The sequence below is a fragment of the Lissotriton vulgaris genome, chromosome 2_2, assembly GCF_964263255.1.
Source record: "Lissotriton vulgaris chromosome 2_2, aLisVul1.2, whole genome shotgun sequence".
In the NCBI taxonomy this organism is placed as follows: Eukaryota; Metazoa; Chordata; class Amphibia; order Caudata; family Salamandridae; genus Lissotriton; species Lissotriton vulgaris.
The window spans coordinates 224,949,869-224,976,041 of NC_141688.1; the positions used below are offsets into that span (position 1 = coordinate 224,949,869).

Here is a 26,173-nt window from a genome sequence, read left to right on the forward strand (position 1 = left end):
GCATCCATTCAAAGTACCATGGCCCTTTCATGTTTTTGTTTAGTACTCATGAACAGTAATGCTACTTTTTAATTTTCAACTAACTCCCCTTCTCGTTTTTTAGGTCTCGGCTAAAGACGCGCGTCTCCGCCGAGATCTTATGTCACCGAGCGTGCTTCCCAGGAGACAGTCCTGGCCGCGCGCATTTCCTGTTGAGGCGATTGCCGCGGGCCGCGCGCTCAGCCACTGTCTCCTGAGAAGCTTCAAACACGCCTGCGCATACACGCATACACACACGCATGCACACAGACACACACATCCCCACCAATACGGGAGCCGCCCGCTCGCCCCCACCCCGCCCCCCCCCCCCGCCGACAGATGCGCAACTTTTAAAAACTCTCCAGCAACGGGCCCCTTATGCCGTTACTACTCCGGTGATCAACCATTTTTCAGCGCTCCCCACTCTTCACATCGCTGATGTTCCTCAATTGCCCACTATCCCGGCACTCTCGCCCCCCCTTCGCATGCCTCCCAGTGCCTCGTCCGCTCTCTCCTTTGCCCCCGCGCGCACAAGCACACACACACGTGCACCAAGGCCCCCCATCGCACACATACATATACACACACAAGCGCACCCCCCCCCCCCTCTACAAGTAAGGGCACTTACCGCCACTCCGGAGATCTGCAGCCTCAACCACTGCTCCTCGGGCCAGACACTCGTGGGTGCGGGCTTCGCGCACAAGGCGGAAGTCCCGCCCCCACCATAGCTTTCGTTTTCAGGAGTGCGCGCGCCGTAGCAACAATGGTAAGACTTTCATTCTCAGCCAGCCCATCATAGGAGGGTCACGCAGAAGGGGGCGTGCTTTGTGCTTCCTCCACAGCCCCGCAGAGGAAATAAACACGGGGCCAGCCGCGTAGCTAGGGGGGAGGGGGGGGCGGGCTCATCGTCTCGTCATTTAATGGTACAAGTATCTTATTCAGGACTCGTCCAGCTTGTTAGTCTGTACCGGGGGACCTCACTTGGGTTTCATCATGGGGAAAGGTTAAGTAACTGCGTATCAGGAGCAGATCGTTCGCGTGAGGACTGACCCCACAGAAGATGCCGGTGGTTAGGAGTGTTTATAGCAGCCACTGTGGCGTATTAATTATCTGAGGTATGGTCCCCTTGGTTGGGCTGTTCCAGCAGAATCAGGCAGTCCCAGAAGTTATCCCCATGCTAGGAGCCGATAGTGTAGCAGGTGCCCAGCATCCGGCGGAACGACCCTCTGTGTTTTGTAAATGACTGTGATTCACAATGGTTTGGCCTTGGCAGTAGTTGGGCATTGGGTACTTTACTGGTCCGGAGCTTGCCCCCGGCATAGGGGCGGTGATCACTAGTTCCAAGTCTCAAGGCTGCGAGATCGTCGAGGCTCCAGCCCCAGTGTAGCACTGATTCCCAACTCTCACAATGTTGGCTCAGTCCCGAGGTTTTTTGTAATAAGTGGGGTGGGACACCAAAGCCACTGGTCCCCAGTTGGCGGTGCTTGTTAATGTGGAGCACTTTGTCTAATACTGCCTGTGTCCGCCTTGGTTTTATCTCGCCTGGAAAGCGCCTTGCAAGAGGTCTGCCCGGTCCCTGAACCCGTGTGGGCCTCCAGTTCAGTGGGCGGCAGCCGGGTCGCACTGCTGCCCAGGGTAAAGGGTGGGTTGATCGGGGAGGGGTGAATGCGATTCCTTACCCCTATTACGGTGGCTGCTTTGTCTTGGTGGTGCAGGGTTCGCCACGCCGCTCCGAAGTCAGGTGGGAAGGAGAGGGGGCACCCGATGACGGGAGCCAGGCAGGTCTTCGTCCCTCCTGGAGCCGCCGGCTTTGTTTGTGGACCACCTCAGATCAGTGGCCTCCGGGTAAGGTATATAGGGAGTGGCGGTATCAATTGGAGTCACTCCTGCGAGCAGCTTGTCCTATTTCCTCCCGTGGATCTACACTTGGGCGAGGTGTGTATTCTAGTGCACCTACTTCCACCGTGTCTCGCTTTGGCCTTACCTCGGAGAGCGCCGTGATTAGGAGAGGAGGCGAGGGCAAAAGCATACAATCTGCATATCATTCAGTGCGGCATGCGCTCCGCAGGTACTGCAATGATGGTAGCCTCGTCTGCAACAGAAAATATGCAGATATTTAGGGGCTTTTGTCGCGACTCTGGTGGAGCTCCTGTCTTAAGGCGCCATCTTCATCGGCGCCAAGCCATGACCCCCCTCGGTGGTGTTTCTTGTTTTAAAATACTTTTTTTCCTTCCTCGAGTGTTAACTGTTCTGACCGAATCTGGGATCTAGTGTCATTTTTCTTAAAGCATTTGCCGAGTCTTTGATGAGGCACTGTGTCACATCTCATTTGGGCTATTTCTTTTGGCCTACACTGGAATCCGGGACGCAACTTGCTGCTTGGTTTTAGGTCTTTTTAGAAAAGGGGGTGGTGATGAACAGAGTGTCTGAATTAAGCAGACCACTCTTACCCAGTCCAAAGATCAGGGCTTGATCCATCACCGTTATTTATCTCACTGCCCCATCCCAGCTCAGAACCTGGCTATATGCAAATCAGTCTGTCCCTGGCCCAGTGCATCATGGGAACAGGGCAGACTAAACTACCAAGCCAATTCTTCACCAGAAAGGAGACAAGCTACCGGGGACCGGTTTCTGGCATTTCAGCCGTCTTCGGCCCGGCTTGCTTGAATCCTGATGGAGCAGTGAGAAAGGGTGCTGTGTATTGGCAATGTTAATGACAATGCCATTTATTTGTGATTTAAAGAAAAAAAAATGTCATGAGCAATGCCAATAGCTCTACCATTAATGATGCCGAGACCATTGCATTGCAAATGCTTGTTGTTTGAGTCAATAAAGTGAGAAATGATTTTCCTTTCTAGGTGCCTTTGGCTACTTTGAAGTCACCCATGACATTACAAACTACTCAAAGGCCAAGGTGTTTGAGCACATTGGAAAAAGGACTCCACTCGCGGTTCGATTCTCTACTGTTGGTAAGGTTTCTGTTCTGTAATTTGGAGTTCTTTTTATGTTGGGATGAAATTGAATTGTTACTTTTTTTTCCCCCTGCATTATCATAGCCGGTGAATCTGGCTCCGCTGACACCGTCCGTGACCCCCGTGGATTTGCTGTGAAATTATACACAGAAGAGGGAAATTGGGATTTGACTGGAAACAACACTCCTGTCTTCTTCATTAGGGATGCAATGCTAGTAAGTCTCTGAGCTGTTCACAAAACATTTATCTTGATGTTTATGCTGTTACAACAACATATTTGTTTTCTTGTGGTGGCCTCCTACTTCAAAGGGATTGCTTTACGATTCCTTGAGTTCTTTAAGAGGTCTAATATTCTGAATAAAGGTTCACTGCAGGAAAGAGGTGCTGACACACGTGGGACTTTAGGGTGATCTGTTGTTGAGAACCATCCAGTCTGGAGAGTGCAAACATTCTGGAATATTATTATGGCCTCTGGGGGAGTGACAGCTTTTTGGGTTTGCCCTTGTTTGAACAATGTTGTTTAGTGATGTCACGTTGTCTATGAACTGAAAATTGTTGACCGAGATCCACTCATTGAAAAAAATATTTTTAGCATTGTCCTTCTGCAATTATGGGGCAACTATTGAATTTGCGTGATAATAGTGAGGCAAACTGAAACTCTTAAAAGAGTGCCTGCAAGCTGTAGTGCATATTTTTCTCGCATGAGTCACTGATCCACTTTTGAACAGCTACAAGTTGCCTTCTGACATTGGATAACATTTGGAGAAGTTTTACAGAGCTGAGGAGTGCTCCCAGCTTAAAGGGGAGCAATTGGTACACCTTCTGCATGGCACACCTTTGAGTTAAACACCCACAACAAAGTTGACATACCAAACTGTATACAGTGACCCTGTCTGTATATAGGCCTATCAAACACTGTCTGATAGCCTTCCAACATTCTCCCCCTCCTTTCTTTCCACCGACTTTCATCTCTGGAGTCGAAGCTGACAGAACGAAGTTCTGAAACCTTTATTCATGGCGTGTTTTCTTGTTTTGACAGGCTTCTGTCTCGTTTCTTAAATGGTACAGGATAGAGGAGACACTGCAGATTGGTGCACTCCGCACTTGTTGTGACTGCACCAATCCCCATAGTTCACTGCCTGTTAGCCTGCCACTGCTGACAAGTTCCACAGGCCCGGATGATTCTCTGTGCTTAGTTGCTGCCATAATATTTAGCACAAGGCCTATTTCCTCTCCTCTTCAAGCCTACCCTCCTTTTTTGGATAGGAGCCAAGGTGGGGCAGAGTCATCCTGCCACGGCTCATCTTATCAGCTGGCGTATGGTCTAGGTAGCAGCTGGAAGCTCCGATGTTTTATTCTCAGAGTGTGGCTCCTCCAGATTGGATAGAGCCAACTTTTAGATGCAGCCTTTCCGACCAAGCTCCGGGCTCCTCCCGTCCCATTTGTTAGCTAGAGACGATAAAGGTAATGGCTGTAAATATCATAACGACACATCAGTGTATATTCCTCCGTTGAAGTAAAGTTCTATATGTTACTGTAGCTTCAGGACCGTTATTTATTATACATAATCCAACATGATTGGCTTTGTTGTAGTTGGAGTACACACTAGAAATTTCATGTTTATATCTTATGCCTTGCAATTGTCTCTTTGCTTTAGCGTTTTGAAACAGACCTCCTTGTTCTGTTTGGATCTAGCCGGGGTGTGTAAAAGTCAAATATTCCACTGTTACATTAGAAGATCTGGGTTGTTATCCTGATTTCCTTACTTTCCTCTATTGAGCAATTATTTGATCTCCAAGTGCCTTTGCTCCTATATTTGTCAAAATTGGAACAGCTTAGAAACTGCCTAAAAGTGTATACTAATTCGACAGAGTTTACGGTGAAGAATATTTGTTTTGGCCATTCCCTCCCATTTGGAAAATTCATTTTTTGACTTAATTTCCCGTAATTTTATGCACTTATACTTATGCTGACTTTACTTCATGATGACCTCTTGTTCATCCAGAGTCCACATCCTCTCAAATACCTTTCTCTGACTCTTTACCATCCACAGCTATAGTTTTTAACATGTGGCGGCTACTAGACCGTCTTTGATATTTAGTAAGATTGGATTTTTTTAAAATATGTTTTTAATTGGCATTTCAAAGACAAAAAAACATTTGTATACATTTCTACAGAGGGAGCAGAATATCGTCCCAGCATCTTGAACATATATACAGTTTATTACCATTCTCCCTCCCTTTCACACCCTGGGCTTAGTTGACCTTGACCTGGTACATGCAACGCCAAACTATCTTACTCCTGGGGAGTACCTAGATGACCATGCTTCACAACAGTGTAGAGGTGCAGCATGCATACTGGATTACCCGTCTCCCATGACTTCTTGTGTTGTAAGATTACGACTCTGTGTATCATATATCACCTGTCATCTACGGAGGTAACACATCTGTCCGCTTCCATAATTCCGCAAGCATTGCCGTCCAGACCCTCATGTCGTCACTCACTCTGTCAGGTTGTTTTCATATGACATCCCTCTGCTTTAATCCATTCAGCCATGTCTCTCAACCAGTCCTCAATCTTCGGGCGTTTGGGGGACATCCATCCAAGGTTCTGGGGTTGTCCAGCAACAACCCCAGAACCTTGTACCTTCTACTTAGCTTCTTTTTCTTGCGGAACAGTCACTGTATTGGTTTCCTAGGGACCTCCCACCCTGTGACAGTATTAAGTGTCAAAAGAATGGTCTGCCAGTGCTCATCGATATCTGGGCAGTTCCATAGCATGTGGAGAAAGTCCGCTGGCTGTCCTGTACATCTGGGGCACTCTGTTGAACGCTCCGGTTATATATGGTTTGCAGCTGACTGGGAGCCAGGTACACATTGTATTGGAGGAGCTAGAACTGTGCGTTGGTAGAGGTGCTCTTAATCCCCTCGTGAATCTTTTCCTAATCTCTCTCAATGAGGACCTCTCTAACTGAGCCTTCAACTACTCCAAAGATTGGAATATTGCTTCCTATTGTCGGGTCCTAGAAAACACTGTTATCACAACAAGTTGGCTTGTTTGAGGAAGGTTCCTTTAGAAAACCCGAACATGTATGAGGCAACATTTTAAACCACAACATTGGTCTAAAAAATACAGATATATCCTGTTAAAAATGTAAATAAAATATGTCCATGTATAGGTAAGCCGTTTAATGAATCTAGGAGGCGTGCTGTCCTAGACTGCACCAGTGATTCATTTATGGTTATTTAGCATTGTGGTCTGATACAAGTATGTCCAAACACAACTGTGCTTTATTAAGGGTTCTGTTTATGTTGACTCTCTTTTGAGATTTCTGGCTCGATTCAAAGTCCTAGGAAGTCAGCTACTTAATTTACTCTTAGTAGGAGCATATATATTGTTGGTATTCATTTTGTAATTTTTTGTCAATCCACAAGAAAAGTTTTTCCTGTCTACCGTTGGAAACACTGAGCCGGCTGTTTCTCCAGGTTTCTTTTCTGTGCTGCGAAGTCTTGGAAATGCAACCCCACCCTTGTGCCATTCAAGATTGCCACACCTGACTGGAAATACCAATCAGAAAGTTGACTGCCAGAAAGAAACTTCCTGGAGATGTAAACTGGGTTATCTTGTAAAGGACAAAGGCTGGTCTTTTCTCACATCCCAGCCAAACTGCAGGGGAGATGATACCTCTGGCTCTGTACTTGTGCTACCCACTATTCCATAACTAGAGATGCTTCAGAGAGAAACGTATTGCATTCACCGTAATTACCACTTGCGTTTCATTTCAATTGTTTTTGGACGGATGGCCAGGTTTGTGAAAGTCTGCTTTTGCCTTAGACCATCCGTTTCAGCGTGTTAAGAAATATCCTCTGCTACCCACAGACCTTGAGCCTTTGCTTTTTGTACCCCTCTTGTGGGAGAAAGAAATTGGTAACACCCACACATGAGGGAGAGGGTGCTAGGATACCCCTTCAGGGGGAATATCTAGACTTTGTAAGGGTAAAAACTGCCACACAATGCCTGTGTTTTACCACACTGGTGTTCAAGCATTCCTTGCTGTCCAGGCTTATTCTATTGATATTTCTAAATACTTCCAGAAATTGGCACAGTCAACAAAAAAGGTGTAATCTGAATTTGTTTATATATTTTTTAAATAAAGACCTCCTCCTTTCTCACTTCATATTGAAAATTGTTGTTGTGGAAACACCCTGTAAAATAATACTCAAGTCTAAGTACCCTACTACCCACATTTCAGGGACAGGGAAGTAGTATTGCACACCTCCAGGGAAATACCTACCTGGCTATATGCTTCTATCCTACATCTGCCAAGGTGAAGTGTGGGCATCAGATTCTGTTGCTGCATAGGATACGCCTGGTCAGCACCAAACAATAATTCCTTTTCCACCTGCTATTTGGCTACTCTAGTTAGGAGTTGTGGGCATCTAATCTAACAATAGTTATGCATAATGACACACAACAGGTGGGTGTTAATTGTGTATTCAGGCTTCGACTTTTAACTTCGGTCTCCTCTGCCTGCTCTCTCAGCCAAAAGATTTGTCAGTCTTATGGGATCTGATGTAGTAAGAACTCCAGATACTGCTACCAAAGCAAGCAGTGGAACCCAGTCCTTTCCTTCATTTTATGAAGGAAAATACTGTATTCCCTCTACTTCCTGGCAGGAAAGAGAGAAACTACAGACCCAATTTGGACTTCAAAGAAACAGCGAACCAATGGATTAAAAAAGTAGAAACCTACAAGAAGCTAGTGTCAGGTTTTTCTTTTCCCTCCTTTTGGGAGACTGGATGTATGCAATTGATATTAAGGATTAGTACTTCCATATAAAAATGCCACAAAATGTCTGTTTCCGCAAAGTCTTAGTGCCGATTACTAACTCTCCACCTTAATTTTATTAACTACATGCCTGCTCCAAATACATGACAGTTGCACTTGTCCCAAAAAAAAAAGAAATCCGCCCCATTCTCAAATCACTGTTCTATAAAAGACCCATTCTTCCAGAAGGTTCAAAAGTTCAGGACGACTTCCAACGTGGTGCACAAAGTTGGGCTTCAGATCACTCTCAACACATCTAACTTTGTCTCAATGCAGAACTTGCATTACTTGGGAGCCATTCTACACCAAAAAGGTGTTTCCTTCAGAGTTTTGACTTTCTACTATCAAGAATTGTCCTTTTCAATAAAAACAGTAATCAGTGGTGCTTTGGTTGTTCTATTTGGCTTACTGGTGTACATTTTCTTGTTCTAATTACTAGTTTTAATGAGGCCACTATTGATCCTTCAAATAATGTCTTCGATTCAGCATTTAGAAAATGATGATGGCATTGCTGATAGCATTCGCAACTTTTCTGGGACGGCACTCAATCTTAATCTAGAAGTGAGGTCTCCGATATCATAAATTCCCTAGCTCACATGCCTCAGGCACTCCATCACCATGGTTCCAGCTATCCCTTATTCATGGACAATTAGATTCTAAGCGGACTGGTTGAAGCAAGGTCAAAAATCCAATCATCTGACTCTTGCACTGAGCCTTTTTAGAAGTCGGTAACATTGTAGCGTTTAAAAGATTTTGGGTGTCCCATAAGTGCACCAGTAGACGTATTTTGTATATAACAAAAACTCCCATGCTTTGCATCCAGGCTCCACAATGCAGCTTTTATTTTTTTATTTTTTTTAAATAATTTTTTTAAAAAAGAATTTAGTTATTGGTTTGATCACACAGTGATACAAAGTCAATGTAATCAGAAAAAGGATCGTACAGAGACAGGTACAAGTCATACATCTGGAGGCACCAGTTTGTGTCACAGTAACCCAAAACCTAATAGTTTAATTAGCCTCACTGGGCCATATCCTACAACGATAATCTTAAGACATCAAAAGAGAAAAGTGAGAAGAGAGAAATAAACGGAGGGAAAAAGAGGAAAGAAGAGAGTGGGCTGACCCTAAAACCACATACTTATGGGATGATACCTAGATGGCAAAGGGCCCATCCCTAGTAAACCTTCAACCAACAGGGAGCTGCCACCTGTCTGCTGGCAAATGACTGCCACCACCTGCAATCAGTACTACCTCCAGCTGGCTCACTCATTTGCATGTAGGCCTGGAAGTGTTTCCATAAATCCCTGTAATGGGATTAGAGGGGCATTAATTCCCAATAGGTTACGAGCTGGTTCTGGCAATACGCCGCATCTCTCAGCCGATCCTCCAGGCGAGACTTAATGCGGCGAACCTAGTACACTGGCCACTCGGCGCTAACTTTGGAGAAACAGACCAGCCAGCTTTCGAAATTCTTGGGGGACATTTTTGATATAACCAAATGGAACAGTAAGAGGAGTGTGTTCAAGTCGCAGAACTGTTATCTCATCAATAGCATGAAAAACGGATTCCCAATATCTCTTAACCCCAGGGCAGTCCCACAACAGGTGGAGGTAGTTTCCACAGAGGGATGAGCACTTCATGCAGTGCACCTATTCTATGAATCCTTGCCGGCATAGCTACTCCGGGGTTTGATACAGCAAAAACTTAGTGAATTCACTTAGTGAATCAGTCTCAACCTATAATTGGGCAATAGTGCCCTAGCCTGGGCATAGCAGAAAGTCTACTTTGCTTAAGGGATAGGTACTCCCAGCAAGACCTCCCAATCCAGACGGGCTGTAGGGACTCGAACAGTGGCTGTACGGTGCATTTCATAGTACAGCCTGGTAATCGGCTTGTACGGGGTAGGGTTCTGAATAAAACTCTCAAGCGCCTGCAGGGTGGGGTGGGGTGCCGCAGGGAATGAAATGTAATAGATGCGTAGAGCATCCCGGAGCCGGCAGTAGGTAAATCGGTCGAGCAGGGTCACCTCACTTCTCCCAACACCTGCTCGGGACCAATGAACGAGCCATCTGGGAACACTGTTCCCATAGTTGTAAGCAGGATTCTCCTTAGTCTATTGCACGCATCCACACACTGGGCAATAGGATTCCTGAGCAACGGTATGGAAGGTGTAAACCGGACGTCCAGATAGGTGCACAGGTGCAACTCAAGCTAAGCCCAGACCATACAACCAATCGTGTCTGTTACCACCCACGGCTGGGATTGCGCTCTGTATAATACCAAATTCGTGAATATGGCTGGCAGGATCCATCACAGTATGCTCCATAAACTGTGTAGGGTGCCAAGAATAAAATGTATTCATGCACCTGAACTCAGCTGTAATATAAATGCAAATCTGGCACACCCAGTCTGCCCTGCTCTACCACGCAATTCTGGGCTGCCTTTTGAACCATGCCAGTGTCACCAGGCTTGATCGTAGCCTACGCCTGAATCCACTCATAAGCAGAATGGGAAGATTGAGGAACAAGAAATTAAACTTTAGTTACAGTGATCATTTTAGCGATGGCAAGCCGTCCTGCAAAATATTTTTTTTAATTTAGTTTTTTACATGTATTTGTAATTTTTTTATTTTTTCCCTTAGCTGTTGTCCCACCAGATGCTGTACTTCCAGCTTTGGTTCACTAATTGGCATTAGTTAAATGGTTAGTGCACCTTCTTTCTTTTCAGTAGATATGATGTCTGGTTGTGGGCATATGCCTGGTATTCAAGGTCAATGAGATGGTGGTGTTCAATAATTGTTTCCTTGCAGGGTGAGAGAGTTAATCCTTTAAATACTCTGCATGTATTCAGGTAGAAATCTTCTACTAGCTGTTTGTTGTTTTGGCATTCTAGTGGCATGCTCCTAATGGGACTTTGGCAAATCTAACTGGAGCTTTGTAGTGGTTGGTAACAGATGTAACGTACAGGTGTATAGAGGTTAGTGCTATTCAGCCTCCTGCATTCTGGATTAATCGTAGGTAGGCACTAATTTTGGAAGCTGGACTTCAGTACCATCATGTACAAATAAATGTACAAAAACCCAAATATCGCACACTCTTCTAGTAGACATTCCTTTACTTCTCCATTCAGCAATGAACAAGGCCCTTCTTGAACTGTCCAGAAAAAGGTAGGTTTTAACTTAGGATAGTAGCTGTTAGCCTCCTTTAACCAGCAAATATAAACATATCCATGCACAAAACAAGTGATATTGTTAACACATTTTTCTTTTATAGTTTCCATCATTTATACATTCACAAAAAAGGAACCCACAGACTCACATGAAGGATCCAGACATGGTGTGGGACTTCTGGGCGCTTCGGCCTGAGTCTTTGCATCAGGTATGTTTTTAATATGCTTGTTTTGTTTGCAGAAAAACAGTTCCTGTTACTAACCTTTATAACTTATTAGTTTTGTTGGGCAAATTCTGGAGGTTATTTCAAAATGTTTATTTTCATAGCTTAGTAGTTCTGTACACACTCGTATACAATTGTGGACCTAGAGGTCAAAGGATATTTGTGGTTGGGGGTGGGAGTAGGCAGTCACCCTTGCATAGTTGTGGTAACATGGGGTGTAAGGGTTTTCCAACTGTGTTGTTAAGTTGTTAAGTTGGGGGCGGGTTGCAGACCTTTCAGTCCTCTGACATGATCCCTGCAAAATCTGTTTTGCGTAATCCCTGCTTGATATGGAAGGGTGATGGGTGCAAAGTGAGCCTAGTGCTTGGCTCAAGCCTTCCAGTGCTCCACCTAACCTGTATTAGTTAGGGCTGTGTTATCATGATAGGTCATTTGGAGGCCACAAAGTATTTTGCCACAAATTTGTTGCTTGTCACAGCTTTCATAGTGTCCTTTGCGACTATTCTGCTGCATTGTCTTCGTGATAGATCCACACAAGCATTTTTATAACATGCTGGAAATCTGATAACATTGGTCCCATGGCTGATCTAGGTCGGGTGCATTTCGATCCTAAAGTTGATTAGAAGTTATTTCCCTCCCAAAAAAAGGTGGAGGGGCTGAGCTGGAGGTTGAAATGTACGCCCTATTGGCCTTGTATCTTAAAATAAGTATCCCAAAAAAATACACTATCCAGAAACTAAAATTCCACTCGATAAAGTCTCTGGTGCTCAATTGGTGTCCTAGTAGTGCAGTTAGTTGGGACTCCAGTGCCTGGTCCCATTTGTCTGGTTAGGTACACTTTTCAGTATCAATGTAGATGAGCAGCCTGATTAGGCTAGGACTAGTGAGCGTGCCTGTATTATCTAGGTTGGTCCTATGATATATTTTTTTTAACTTTATGGTTCTGTGTCACAGATGTAGGCATCAATACAGACATGACCAAGTGTAGATTCTGACTGCAACTGTAAATGCCCATCCCTCTGTAACTTTATTACCTATGAAGGTGATTCCAGTGGTTTAGAATTGGGGTAGGGTCTTAAAACTAGTTGTACCAGTATTACACCCTAGGTGTGGATTGCAGTCTGCATCCTGGTTTTCCTGGGCTGTAGAAGTGGGGGGTGGGGCTTATCCCTAAGATGGTGTAGGCTCACAACATTATTTTCTGCTGATTTATGCAGCTCCGTAAATCACATCATGCTTTTTCTTGTTTCTTGTATCCTCCTGTTCCTACGGGCTTAGGTGAACTAGTGGCTACTGCACAATCAATATATTGGGACATTTTTATGCTGGTATCCCGGTTACCTTCACCGTGTTCAGGTCATTTTGCTATCTTTACTTGGATCACGTTGTCTCTTCCTGGTAGGCACAGTAAAGCTCTCCATAAAGGTTCTCCCCTACAAATGTCACAACAGAAAGCCTTCCCCTGCTATTACCAATAGATTTTAGGGCAGTAAAAACCCACTCTGGAAAATGGACCTGGCTGGTGTCTTTTTTTGTCCACTCACCAGTACACAGGTTTTAGCGAGGGGTATCTGGGGGGAGAGGAGGGTGGGAGGAACAGGAAAGGCATATATACAGGCTGGTGTGTATGTGACGAACGTAGCCAGCTAACACAACAAACAGGGAGCCTAAATACTCACTACCATTTATCAGTCTCCCTTGTGTGCCAGACATGAAAAAGAAATGGTGTGAACTTGATTAAACTTTTTCAGTGGAGACCTGGCAGGCAATCACCTCATAAGGGTACATGTAACAGGTCCTCTTTCTAGTACCATAATCACCATACCCTTGCTAGTCACTGCATAGGTCGAGTTGAGGCAGCAGACCCAGACTCCTGAGGTGTGAGCCGGGAGCTTTAACTTGGTTGTTCCTCTTCCTATTTTTACGCTGATTTAGGCATCTTTTTAATTATCTTAGCATTTCACCGCACTGATCAGGATTTTAAAACTTACCTGTTTCTGCACTATTGTTTATCGCGGGGGGCACAGAGCTGCTATCGGGTGGTGGGCGAGGTGCAAGGCTGTAGCTCACCCGGGGCGGCATGAGCGAGTCTGCCATCTTGGGGGGAGCGAAGGTTAGCGGGACAGTTGTTGTTGCCTGGACTGTTCAAATGCAGACATAGCTGGCAGACGCGCGCAGCGGGCGCGACGATGTTGCGCCAAAGGTGCGCCACAGGCAAGACCGTTTGCGCCCATCCGCGCTGGACCGTCGCCATAACCACTGCCCATTTTACCGCCGACTCTATCAAGTATTCGCGTAAGGAGCTCCTGACCTTGGAAATCAATTGCCCTTCTTTACCTTGGGCCCCGCAGGATAGCTCCTTTAATTGGAAACTTTGTGCAATTACACTGCCATTAGAGGAGCGGGTCTTACGTCCATCAGACCATACAGAGTATAAGTTCCTCAGTTTGAACTGTCGTTCACTGGCGAAACATCATGCTGAGGTGTTGAATCTTTTAGCAGATGAGTCTCCGGATGCTCTACTTTTTTTTTTTTTTTTTAATTTTTGAAAACCTTTATTTAAAGCAGAGCACACAGCTATTCAGCCTGACATCCCGGAGGCAAGGCAGCATGGGTAATAGGGGAGCAATAGTGCAAAAAGATCCAAACATAATCTTCAAAGGTTGTTTTTATATTATGGCAAAAATGCAACAGAGAGCGCCCGAGGGCGCGAAAGTGGCAATAGAGTCAATATGAATCAGGGCGTCAGGGACGGGTAGGGGAGGAAAATAGGGAAGCGGTCATCCAGGAGAGGATGTCAGGATGGGAAAGAGAGGGGGGGAGAAAAACAGGAGGATGCAATACATCAAAGCTCAGTTGTGGTCACAGGTCAGGGCGGCACATGATCATCTAGAGAGACTGGTTCAGGTGGCAAGCAAACATCTCCCCTATATGCATTCCAGGCCCCCCACACTTTATTCCAAGTTTGAGATCTCCCTCGTGCCACGTAGACTGTCTTCTCACGGAACATGCACCAGTCCATGTTAGCTTTCCATTGTACCACCAGGGGGGCCGCGGACGCGCCCCACGTCTGAGCAATGTCTCTTTTGGCCACCATGTTCCCAAGGGTCACCCACCTGGTCTGTGCTACGCTATGGTCAGAGTGTTCCCACACGTTCAGAAGGCATCTCCGAGCTTCCGCGTGAGCAATCACGCAAGTAACCTCTTCCATGATACGGTGCACCCTCCTCCAGTAGGAGGCTATTACGGGGCATTCCCAGAGGATATGTAGGAAAGTGGCGAGGGCTCCGCAACCTCTGCGGCAGAGCCCGTCCGGCGAGTATCCCATGCGCATCAATCGGGGCCCCGTCACATACACCCGGTGCAAGATCTTGAATTGCACGAGGCGGAGACGGGAGGAAATTGCAACCTCTTTAGGGGAGGAAATTGCGCTTTGCCAATCTTCATCATCAAGTTCCAGGCCATCCGCCACCCACTGGGGATCTGTGCGCACGTTTATCAATTTTTTATAGGACAGGGAAATCGCGCTATCCGGCATATGCCCATCCAGTATCCTATCCTCAAGAGGGGAACTTTCCGGAATGTCGCCGTCTGGCGGGGTAGCCGAGAGCAGCGCATGTCTCAGTTGGGCGTATCGGAAAAACTCCGTCGCACCCAGTTGGTATTCGGTTTGCAGCTGGGGAAAGGTCTTAATCGTGCCCTTGGAAAGCATGTCCTCAACTCTGCTGATTCCAATGAGGTCCCACTTATCAAACCCCTTGGTGTGCCACAGTCTACCCAGGATGTCCAAATCAAAAAGGGGAGTGAATCTGGTTAGTCTGCCTTGCCAACCTTGCGCCTTGGTGACCGTCCGCCAAATGTGGACAGCCGTCCGTGTAGGGCCCGTCAACCGCCGGTCAAAGGACTTCGAATATAGGGCCCGATAATAGTTGCCGTCTCCCAATAGCCATCTATCCATGGCATAGCCGGGACTACCCACAGGGCCGTAGAATCCATGGTTGAGGGCGGCAAGTTGAGAGGACCAGTAGTAGCGGCGCACGTCCGGGAGGGCAATGCCACCGTCATACCACGGAAGCGTAAGTTTGTGGATGGCGACACGGGGTCGACCATCCCAGAGAAGGGTTCGAAGGAGGCCTCCGAGGTCTCGGAAGTAGCGCGCCGGAACCGGATCCTGGGCGTTCTGCAGGGCGTATAAGAACCGGGGCAGGGACATCATCTTGAACAGCGCAGCACGGCCAAGGAGAGAGAGTGGAAGTTTACGCCAGCTGTCTACATCTTGTTGTAGGCGCTGGAGAGGAGGAAGCAAGTTAAGGTCATACCGTAACTTGGAATTGCCGGAGATGTGGATGCCCAAGTACTTGAAGCTACGTGCGGCAATCTGAATGTTGCAGCCCCTGGGAAGTCTTGGAGTATCTCCCTTAAGGACGTACAGAGACGACTTGGCCCAATTTATAATCAGCCCAGAATAACGTCCGAAGAGTCTCAGTACGTCACAGGCCACGATGAGGGACTTGCAGGGGGAAGTCAGGTACAGTAAGATATCATCAGCATACAAGGACACCCTGTCTTCAAAGCTGGGGGCCCAAGGAATACCGTGCAAATCAGGATGCACTCGCAGCAAGGCTGCGAGCGGTTCAAGGGCCAAGGCAAACAGAAGGGGAGACAGGGGACAACCCTGTCTGGTGCCCCTATGTAAAGGGAATGGCGCCGACAGGCGGCCGTTGACCGTGACATTGGCCATCGGTTCGGCATATAGTAGCTTCACCCAGCTCACAAAAATCGGCCCAAAGCCAAGTTTGGACAGTACTGCCCAGAGGTACGGCCACTCGAGAGAATCGAAGGCCATCGTGGCGTCAAGGGACGCGAGGACGGCTGGCTCGTCGAGGGTGTGTGCTCTAGCCATGACACCATGAAGGCGGCGCAGATTGAGGGCGGTATTGCGGTGAGGGATGAAGCCCGACTGGTCAGGGTGGACGAGATCGCCAATGACTCCAATCAGCCGGTTGGCGAGCAACTTGGCAAGGACCTTAGGTTCCACATTCAGGAGGGAGATAGGACGGTACGATCGGCAGACATCTCGCGGTTTACCCTCCTTGTGGATGACCACAATAGTAGCCAACCTTTGATCCAGGGGGAGACAGCCCCTCTCAAAGGATTCTAGGAACATTTTCCTCAGGTGCGGAGACACCGCGTCTGGGCGAATTTTATACAGTTCAACCGGGATTCCGTTAGGCCCGGAGGCCTTACCGGATCGAAGGGAACGGATCGCCAGAGCAATCTCGTCTGCAGTGATCTCTCTATCCAAGTCAGCGCGTTCTTCCTCAGAAAGGCAGGGGAGTTCAATACTCGAGAGGAAAGCCGACGAGTCCGCCTCAGAAAGGTCCGAGGCGGACTCATAGACCCCCCGAAAGTAACTAGCAAAGGAGCCGACAATGGCATCCGGGTCCGTAAGGATCACTCCGTCGTCTCCTAAAAGTTCAGGCACCACTCGGCTAGCCATCTCCCTCCTGTCCAACCAAGCCAGCAACTTCCCAGCCTTGTCGCCCACATCATAGACACGGCCCTGCTGCTCCTTGGCCAAAGTGAGTGCGGCATTCGTGGCAAGATCGTGGTATTCCGCTTGCTTCAGCGAGAGGGCATGCAGAATCGAGGGGTCCGGCTCGGGTCCCAGCTGAGACTCAAGACTCAAGACCTCCTGCTCAACATTCAGCAAGTCGGAATCCCTATTCCGACGGGCCTCCGCAATGAGCGCCTGGGCTTCACCCCGGAGTACCGTCTTAAAAGCTTCCCACAACGTAACAGCCGACCTAACCGATCCCATATTTTCGACAAAATAAAGATCAATGGCTTTGGCTAGGAGGGAGCGGGTCTTGATGTTGCGGAAATACCACGGATTGACCGTAGCCGGTCGCTCCGACAGGATCACGCCAAAGTCAAAGGAGACCCACAACGGGGAGTGATCAGAAATGCCCCGCGCTAAGAAGCGGGCCTCGGAGACGGCCGATGCGTGCGATGCCAGCGTAAGGATGTAATCAATACGGGAGAGGCTCCCATGCGCACCCGAGAGAAAGGAAAATTGACGGAGCGTCGGGTGTAGAAGACGCTAGCCGTCCACCAGGCCCATAGACTCAAGGAAGGAGAACAGCCACATCTGCGAGCTACGCAGGTCCCGAGACGGTTGGCGATCAAGCAGACCAGAGCAAACCGAGTTTAAATCACCTCCCATTATCAACAGGCCAGCCGGCATAGACAAAATGGCACCACCAAGGTCCTGAAAAGTACTGGATTGCAACCCCGGGGGGACGTATACAGAAAACAGCGTAAGGGAACGCCCTTCCCATCTTCCCGCTACGGCAGCGTAGCGCCCCCTGTCATCAATCATGGTGACATCTATTTCTAAGGGAAGGGACGCGCGCATGAGGATACCCGCCCCCCGGGATCCGGAAGAGAACCCCGAATGAGCCACCATTTTGTAGCCTTTGCGATTCAAAGCTTTACACGTGTTTCCCACCAAGTGTGTCTCTTGAAGGAAGACAATATCAGGCATGTGACGTTTAATCAGTTGTATCACCACCCCTCTTTTGACTCGGTCGCCCAACCCGTTAACATTCCAACTAAGAATCCTTAACTTCCTACCCCCCATCACCCCACGGCCCGCCCCACCCAGTCCCGCAAGACACCCATATCATGTACAGTTCAGGAGCATAGAAGACCCATTGCCAAACATAGTAAAGAAAGGAAAAACAAGTAAACAAGAGAACTCTCCCCAACATACCCCCCACCCTGCACCCCTGCATCAGACTAAAAAGCCCCCCCAACCAGCAGTGTGCCTGTCGCCCCATTAACTAATCTACGAAAGAAACAGAGGAGTAAGGAATCTCTATGAATACGCCCCGCCACCCACCATGTAAGCGAAGGAGAGGCAGTGCTGTTTCAAGTACCAGCTGCGGCAGTCATTCGAGGCGGGGGTGCTACCAGCCCCGCGCTCAGTCTCGCTGTTCTGCTCCACCAGAGGCGCCTCCATCATTATCATCGTGTTCACCCCGACGAGGCGAGACAGTGTCCAACCATTCTCTGACGTTTTCAGGGAAGTCAAAGAAAAGGGCACGTCCCTTATGTTCAACACGAAGTTTAGCGGGAACATCATTGAGTATTTAAGGTCCATTTCCCTGAGGCGCTTCTTTACTCCCGCGTAGCTCTGGCGTTGGCGCTGCACCGACCTGGTGAAGTCTGGATAGAAGTGCACCTCCGCATTTTGGTATTGGAGTGGCCCATGTGATCTAGAAGCTTGCAGGATCACATCCCGATCTCTAAAGTTGAGGAGGCGCGCCACAATCGGCCGCGGCGCCATCCCTGTCTTTGGTGGGCCACCCGGTACTCGGTGGGCACGTTCCACCGAGAAAAAGTTGCTCAGTCCAGAGGGTGCCAAAGGAGTTTTAACCAAGTCCTCCACAAACAGGTCCGCCGCAGCATCTTCGGATCCTTCCGGTACGCCAACTATGCGGACGTTCTGCCGCCTGGCTCGCCCCTCAAAGTCCTCCAGCCGCCTTGAGAATAAATCAGTGGTCATCCGCAGGTTGCGGACCTCAGTCTGCAGCTCGGAAACATCGGAGGTCAGGCTGGAGGTCTTAATATCCAGCGCCTTCACACGCTCGTTGGTCTTGCCCAAGTCGGCCCTTATAAGAGTGATGTCAACGGCCATTGAGTCCACCTTGTGATTAAGAGTGTCGTGCCGCTGTTGCATGTCGGCCCGGAGACTCGTGATGGCACCCATGATGTCGACAAGGGTAGGGTCCGATCCATCCGGCGAGCTCGACAATGGGGGCCCTTTAGACACGGCCCCCGATGTAGGTGGTGACTTCAGGTTCACATAGCGCTCAATGCGATTCTGCTGTGATTGCGATTTGCCCCGGCCACCTTTGTTCGATGCCCTGTCTGGGTCGCCTCTGCCCGCCATGATGGGTCGAGAGAACAAAGGCAAGGCGCCCCCAAGTCCGGGTCCGCTGCCAAAAGGCAGGCGAGGCCGAGGAGACAAGACCAGGGTGTAGAAGGCGCGAGCTGGAACACTTTCACTCCGCCAGTTAGGGCGGCAGGCGGGCACTAAGCAGTCCAATCGTGCGAAGTGGCGAATTCCGGAGGGACAATGGCACCGTCACGGAGCGGAGTTCAGCTCGACGTAACTTTGCACAGGAGCCACCGATTTGGAAGCCGATCGCAGTCCCCGCCTCAGCAGACCACCAGCAAGAAGGTTCCACCAACGTGGATCAGGATTTCAAGCAGGATATTTGCGGTGGGTCGGACGGTCCACGGAGCTCCGAGCTTACGCGGCCATCTTGGTTGCTCGCGAAGCTCCTCCCCCGGATGCTCTATTCTTAACTGAGACGTGGCTTACTCAAGACTCTGTGGCAGAGCCTTGGCTGGCTCTTCCTCAAGGCTATGTGCTGAAGACTGTAAATAGAGGGGGGGGGGGGTAGAGGGTGCGGTATCGCAGTGATTATTAAGGATGTCTATACTTGCAGATTGTGTAAGGAGAACATAGTGGACTGTATAAGTGCCCTATTTAAAATCATGTTGAACCACAATTTCACTGTGTCCGGCCTCCTTATCTTCCGGCTCCCTGGTCCCTTGAGCATGTTCAGGGAAGATCTACTGAACAAAGTTGTATTATTCGCAAGTAGGGCTGCAAATTGTACTATTCTAGGGGATCTCAATCTCCATCTTGAGAATTGTGTGAAGGCCGAGATTTCCAGCTTTCTGGCCGACCTTGAGACCTATCGGTTGGCACAGCGTGTTCTCGAGTGCATGCATGTGGCAGGCCATCTATTGGTCTCCATTTTCTCTAATCTTAGTCCTCTAAAAGTCTATCCACCAGTCCCGCAGGCTTGGACAGACCACTTCTTGGTCTCATTCTCGCTTCAGCTGCAGGGAAAAGCTGACTTGATTTGTCCCACCCCAGTCTTTAAACGCCCCTGGCATAAGTTGGATTTGTTTTTTTTTTCTGCCTGCCTGTCTAGTCATAGGCCTCAGCTACCCCCAGACGTGGAGGTGGCAAACTCACATTTTCAAGAGTGGCTGACGCTAGGCTTGGACAGTTGTATCCCGGCTAAACTGGGGGGGAAGAGTTGAGGGCCATCCAATCCTTGGTTCAATGATTAGCTAACCTTAGCTAAGAAGGGCTGCAAGCAGCTCAAGCGTGCCTGGAGACGCTTATATGACGCGGCAGCTAAGGCTGAATATTGGGTGGCCGTTAAGCAGTACCAAGAGCTCATTCGGATAGCACTAGCTGAGTACGTGGCCAATAAAATCCTGGCCAGCACTAATCCCGCCAAGACGATCTGCTCCCTGCTTAAGGGTATGAAGAGCACAGTCGCAACTGTGGTTTCCCCTATCTCCTCGAACCATCAATGTAATGAGCTGGCGCGGTACTTTGTGAATAAAGTAGAGAAGATCCATCTGGGTCTGCCTACGGTGGCCCTGCCTATTGAGGGGAGGTACCGGGGGCTACTGGCCCTAAGGTGGGAAACAGTTTGTCATCTTTTCCACCCCTGACCCCCATGGAATTCGAATCCCTTTGTTCAAAAATTAAATCGGGCTCACCGGCTGACCCTTTTACACCAGTCCATTTTCACCAGTTTCACTCCCTGATCTCTCCTGTGAGTTTAGACCTGGTCAACCTGTCTTTGTTGTCAGCGTCCGTACTTGGGGCGTGGAAACACCCTGTCATTCCACTGCTGAAAATATCTTCTTTGGACCCTGTTGAGTCAGGCAACTATCGTCCTACTTCCCAGCTGCCTTTTTTCGCAAAGCTGGTGGAATCTCACGTAAATTACATTCTGTCAAAGTTCATCGAGCAAAATGCTATCCTTGACCCGTCACAGCACGGTTTTCGAGCGCGTCATAGCACCGAGTCCGCGTTGCTGGAATCCATCCGGGGTAGCCTGGATGTCAGGGACTCAGCGGCCTTGGTCCTTTTGGACTTGAATGCCGCATTTGATACTGTCTCTCACGCGATACTATTTAAACGCCTCCAGGAAATTGGTATCCGGGATGCGGCCTTGAACTGGATTCGGTCGTTCTTGGAGGGAAGGTCTTTCCAAGTCTCTGTGCCACCTTTCAACTCACAGGAGCTCGCTTTGCATCAGGGAGTGCCGCAGGGCTCAGTACTGAGCCCTCTATTGTTCAAGTCTGTTAGACCCCTGGCGGCAGTGGCAAAGGGTAGGGGGTTGTCACTGGTGTCGTATGCAGAGGACAACCAATTGGTGATCGCCTTCTCTAAGAAGTGCGGTATCAATTTGGGCAAGTTCAAAGAGGACCTTCTAGCAGTCTCTGACTGGATTGCGGCAAACTGTTTACAGTTGAACGCTAGCAAGTCCGAGATTTTATTGTTTGGAAAGGATCGGGAGCTATGGTCCGAGCAGTGTTGGCCAGATCGGCTTAAACCCGCCCCCCTGCCCAAGAAGGCTGTGAAGAACCTAGGTGTGCGGTACGACAACGGCCTGACTTTTGATACTCAATCGAAAGCTGTGGCCTGGGTCTGCTTTGGGCTTTTGCGAGGCCTGGAACCGCTGCTGGTTTCTTTTTCCTCCTAAGGTGCGTCAATTTTGTCCAGACTGGACTATGGTAACTCCCTCTACCTGGGCACCAATAAGGCCAGCATCAAGAGCTTGCAGAGGGTTTAGAATGCACCGGCTTGTATTCTGGTTGCACTTACAAGATCTTGCTCAGTTGCGCACTTGCTCCCTAACCTTCATTGGTTGCCTGTTGAAGAGCGCAATCAGTTGAAGGCTCTTTGTGTATTGCATCAGATCTTGACTCGCCAGGCACCTATGGGGCTATCCAATCTGTTGGAGATCTATGTGCCAGGGTGCCCTCTGAGATCTGCCGACCTATCGTTGGTCTGTACTCCTCGAATCTGGAAAGGCAGAGCTGGTGGGCGTTCGTTCCGCAGTCTGGCAGCGATAATTTGGAACTCGCTCCCTGCTCCTATTAGAGCCATCCAGATTCATTTGGCGTTTCAAAAAGCCATAAAGACCTGGCTCTTCCCTGTTTTCTCTGTTTAACACTGATGTTGCTCTCCTGGGTTCATGTCTTCGGTCTCTGGTGGCGCTGGTACTCCCCGTCGCGGGGGCAGCTATGCGCAATACAAATCCAAAATAATAATAATAGTAATAGTAGCCACCCTTACTCGAAAAGGGGTAAAAGTTTGGTGTTGCCTTGACTGTATATCAAGCTCTGTAGTCAAAGCCCAAAACGGCTAGAAGCATCTCTAGGGAGCTTGCTTGATTCTAAAGTCCATTGAAGGAAAAAAGAAAGGGTAGGTCAGACAACTGTTAGAGGGCAAATGACACAAGTTTACCAAACCGCATAGGGCACTCTGTCCCAACAAGCCTAGTTTTTCTTTCGCACCAATCATTGTTTCTAAGATTCTCTTTCCCTAAAGTCCAGTTTGCTGCTGCGCTGCCGTTGGAGATGTGAGATTTCTTCTTGTCCTGGGCTCCATGGGATAGATTAATAATGATGTATACAGACCGATCTGGCAGGCACACAGATAATCAGTCATGTTAGCAACATTCAGAAACAAGCATTAGAAATGCAATCAGGCTCGGATTTTTTTGAGTTTGAGCTAATGGCATTGTAAATGGTAATGTATTTTTGCTAAGTGTTATGGAGTGTGTTAATGTGGTGGTGGTGGTGGTAGTGGTAGTACTGGTGGTGGTGGTACTAGTAGTACTGGCGGTGGTGGTAGTACTGTTGGTGGTGGTAGTGGTAGTACTGGTGGCTGTAGTAGTGGTAGTACTGGTGGCTGTAGTAGTGGTAGTACTGGTGGTGGTAGTACTGATGGTGGTAGTACTGGTGATGGTGGTGGTACTGGTAGTGGTAGTACTGGTGGTGGTGGTACTGGTAGTGGTAGTACTGGTGGTGGTGGTACTGGTAGTACTGGTAGTGGTAGTGGTAGTAGTGGTAGTACTGGAGATGGTGGTACTGGTGGTGGTGGTACTGGTGGTGGTACTGGTGGTGGTAGTACTGGTGGTGGTAGTACTGGTGGTGGTGGTACTGGTGGTGGTGGTACTGGTGGTGGTGGTACTGGTGGTGGTGGTACTGGTAGCAGTAGCATTGGTGGTGGTGTTACTGCTGCCCGTAATACTGTTAGTGGTAGTACTGGTGGTGGTAGTGGTACTGGTGGTAGTGGTACTGGTGGTGGTAGTACTGGTGGTGGTAGTGGTACTGGTTGTGGTAGTACTGCTACTGGTAGTACTGGTGGTGGTGGTAGTACTGTTGGTGGTGGTACTGGTAGTACTGGTGGCTGTAGTACTGGTGGCTGTAGTACTGGTGGCTGTAGTAGTGTTAGTACTGGTGGTGGTAGTACTGGTGGTGGTAGTACTGGTAGTACTGATGGTGGTAGTACTGGTAGTACTGGCTACTCTGCACTCACCGCCACTCTGCACTCACCGCCACTCTGCACTCACCGCCACTCTGCACTCACCGCCACTCTGCACTCACCGCCACTCTGCACTCACCGCCACTCTGCACTCACCGCCACTCTGCACTCACCGCCACTCTGCACTACCAATCTGCACTCTGCACTACCAATCTGCACTCTGCACTACCAATCTGCACTCTGCACTACCAATCTGCACTCTGCACTACCAATCTGCACTCTGCACTACCAATCTGCACTCTGCACTACCACTCGCACTCTCAATCTCAATCTCAATCTGCACTCTGCACTACCACTCGCACTCTCAATCTCAATCTGCACTCTGCACTACCACTCGCACTCTCAATCTCAATCTGCACTCTGCACTACCACTCGCACTCTCAATCTGCACTCTGCACTACCACTCGCACTCTCAATCTGCACTCTGCACTACCACTCGCACTCTCAATCTGCACTCTGCACTCTGCACTACCACTCGCACTCTCAATCTGCACTCTGCACTACCACTCGCACTCTCAATCTGCACTCTGCACTACCACTCGCACTCTCAATCTGCACTCTGCACTACCACTCGCACTCTCAATCTGCACTCTGCACTCTGCACTCTCAATCTGCACTCTGCACTACCACTCGCACTCTCAATCTGCACTCTGCACTCTGCACTCTCAATCTGCACTCTGCACTACCACTCTGCGCTCTGCACTACCACTCTGCGCTCTGCACTACCACTCTGCGCTCTGCACTACCACTCTGCGCTCTGCACTACCACTCTGCGCTCTGCACTACCACTCTGCGCTCTGCACTACCACTCTGCGCTCTGCACTACCACTCTGCGCTCTGCACTACCACTCTGCGCTCTGCACTACCACTCTGCGCTGTGCACTACCACTCTGCGCTCTGCACTACCACTCTGCGCTCTGCACTACCACTCGCACTCTCAATCTGCGCTCTGCACTACCACTCGCACTCTCAATCTGCACTCTGCACTACCACTCGCACTCTCAATCTGCACTCTGCACTACCACTCGCACTCTCAATCTGCACTCTGCACTACCACTCGCACTCTCAATCTGCACTCTGCACTACCACTCGCACTCTCAATCTGCACTCTGCACTACCACTCTGCACTACCACTCTGCACTACCCCTCTGCACTACCCCTCTGCACTACCCCTCTGCACTACCCCTCTGCACTACCACTCTGCACTACCACTCTGCACTACCACTCTGCACTACCACTCTGCACTACCACTCTGCACTACCACTCTGCACTACCACTCTGCACTACCACTCTGCACTACCACTCTGCACTACCACTCTGCACTACCACTCTGCACTACCACTCTGCACTACCACTCTGCACTACCACTCTGCACTACCACTCTGCACTACCACTCTGCACTACCACTCTGCACTACCACTCTGCACTACCACTCTGCACTACCACTCTGCACTACCACTCTGCACTACCACTCTGCACTACCACTCTGCACTCTGCACTCTGCACTCTGCACTCTGCACTCTGCACTCTGCACTCTGCACTCTGCACTCTGCACTCTGCACTCTGCACTCTGCACTCTGCACTCTGCACTCTGCACTCTGCACTCTGCACTCTGCACTCTGCACTCTGCACTCTGCACTCTGCACTCTGCACTCTGCACTCTGCACTCTGCACTCTGCACTCTCAATCTGCACTCTGCACGAGCAGGGAGACTGTGTTCTCTCCTAGTGAGTTCCTGCAGCTTGCAAAAGCAAGGTGTGAAAAGCCCGGGTTTCATGGTACGCTGGAAGGTGCACGTCTAGCAAGGTAAATTCACCATATTATTAAAGATGTGGTTGGCGAAGACCAAGGTCATCAACATACATAATGTACTGACTTTGAAGCGGATATCCATTTGAAAGAAAGAGAAGGTGTATTTATTTATCTCCCCTGTTATTCTTGTTTTTATGCTGCAGTTTGCAGCTAGGACATAATTCCCTGAGCTATTTCACCTGTAGTCTAAAACATGCGGGTTGTACAAGGCTCTAAGCAACAAACTCGCTATCCCACTAGTCTATGTTGCACATAAATATGTGATCTACAAATAAACGCTATATTCTGAAATAGGCATATTAATCATTTGAACTATTTTAACATTCAAACCTACGGCCAGAGAATACACACAGATCTCTCGAGCGCAATAACCACAGGTTACATCTTACCACTATTATACCCCAAGACTTGCAAGTCAGACAGTTGTTTGCAGCAGCTGGTTTATCCCCAAAGAACATTTAATGTAGTCTGTAACCATTACCGTAAGACCCGGACAACTTTACATTTTGTCAGATTTTTTTTTTTTTTTTTACAGCTGAGGGTATTACTGCAATACGTAGCCTGCCTGTCCTGAAGTCTTCTGCTCATGGTGCCGCCTTCTGACAATCGCCTTTACCCAATTGGTAGGTTCCTAGATCATATTTCCCCATTAACCGAAATAAAAAAGATGACCGAAAAACGAAGCATAAGAAGTCACGGTCACCTTCAAGG

At 48.7% G+C, this 26,173-nt stretch overlaps 1 protein-coding gene across 1 annotated transcript in view; it reads left to right on the top strand.

Annotated features, from left to right (window-relative positions):
• LOC147729276 (catalase) overlaps positions 1 to 26,173 on the top strand; it is a 316,196-nt gene that overhangs the window by 52,679 nt on the left and 237,344 nt on the right. Inside the window, exons 3-5 of the mRNA XM_086959591.1 lie at positions 2,877 to 2,987; positions 3,075 to 3,205; positions 11,092 to 11,196. Of these exons, the coding sequence (XP_086815717.1) occupies positions 2,877 to 2,987; positions 3,075 to 3,205; positions 11,092 to 11,196 (347 nt within the window). The remainder of the gene's footprint in view (positions 1 to 2,876; positions 2,988 to 3,074; positions 3,206 to 11,091; positions 11,197 to 26,173) is intronic.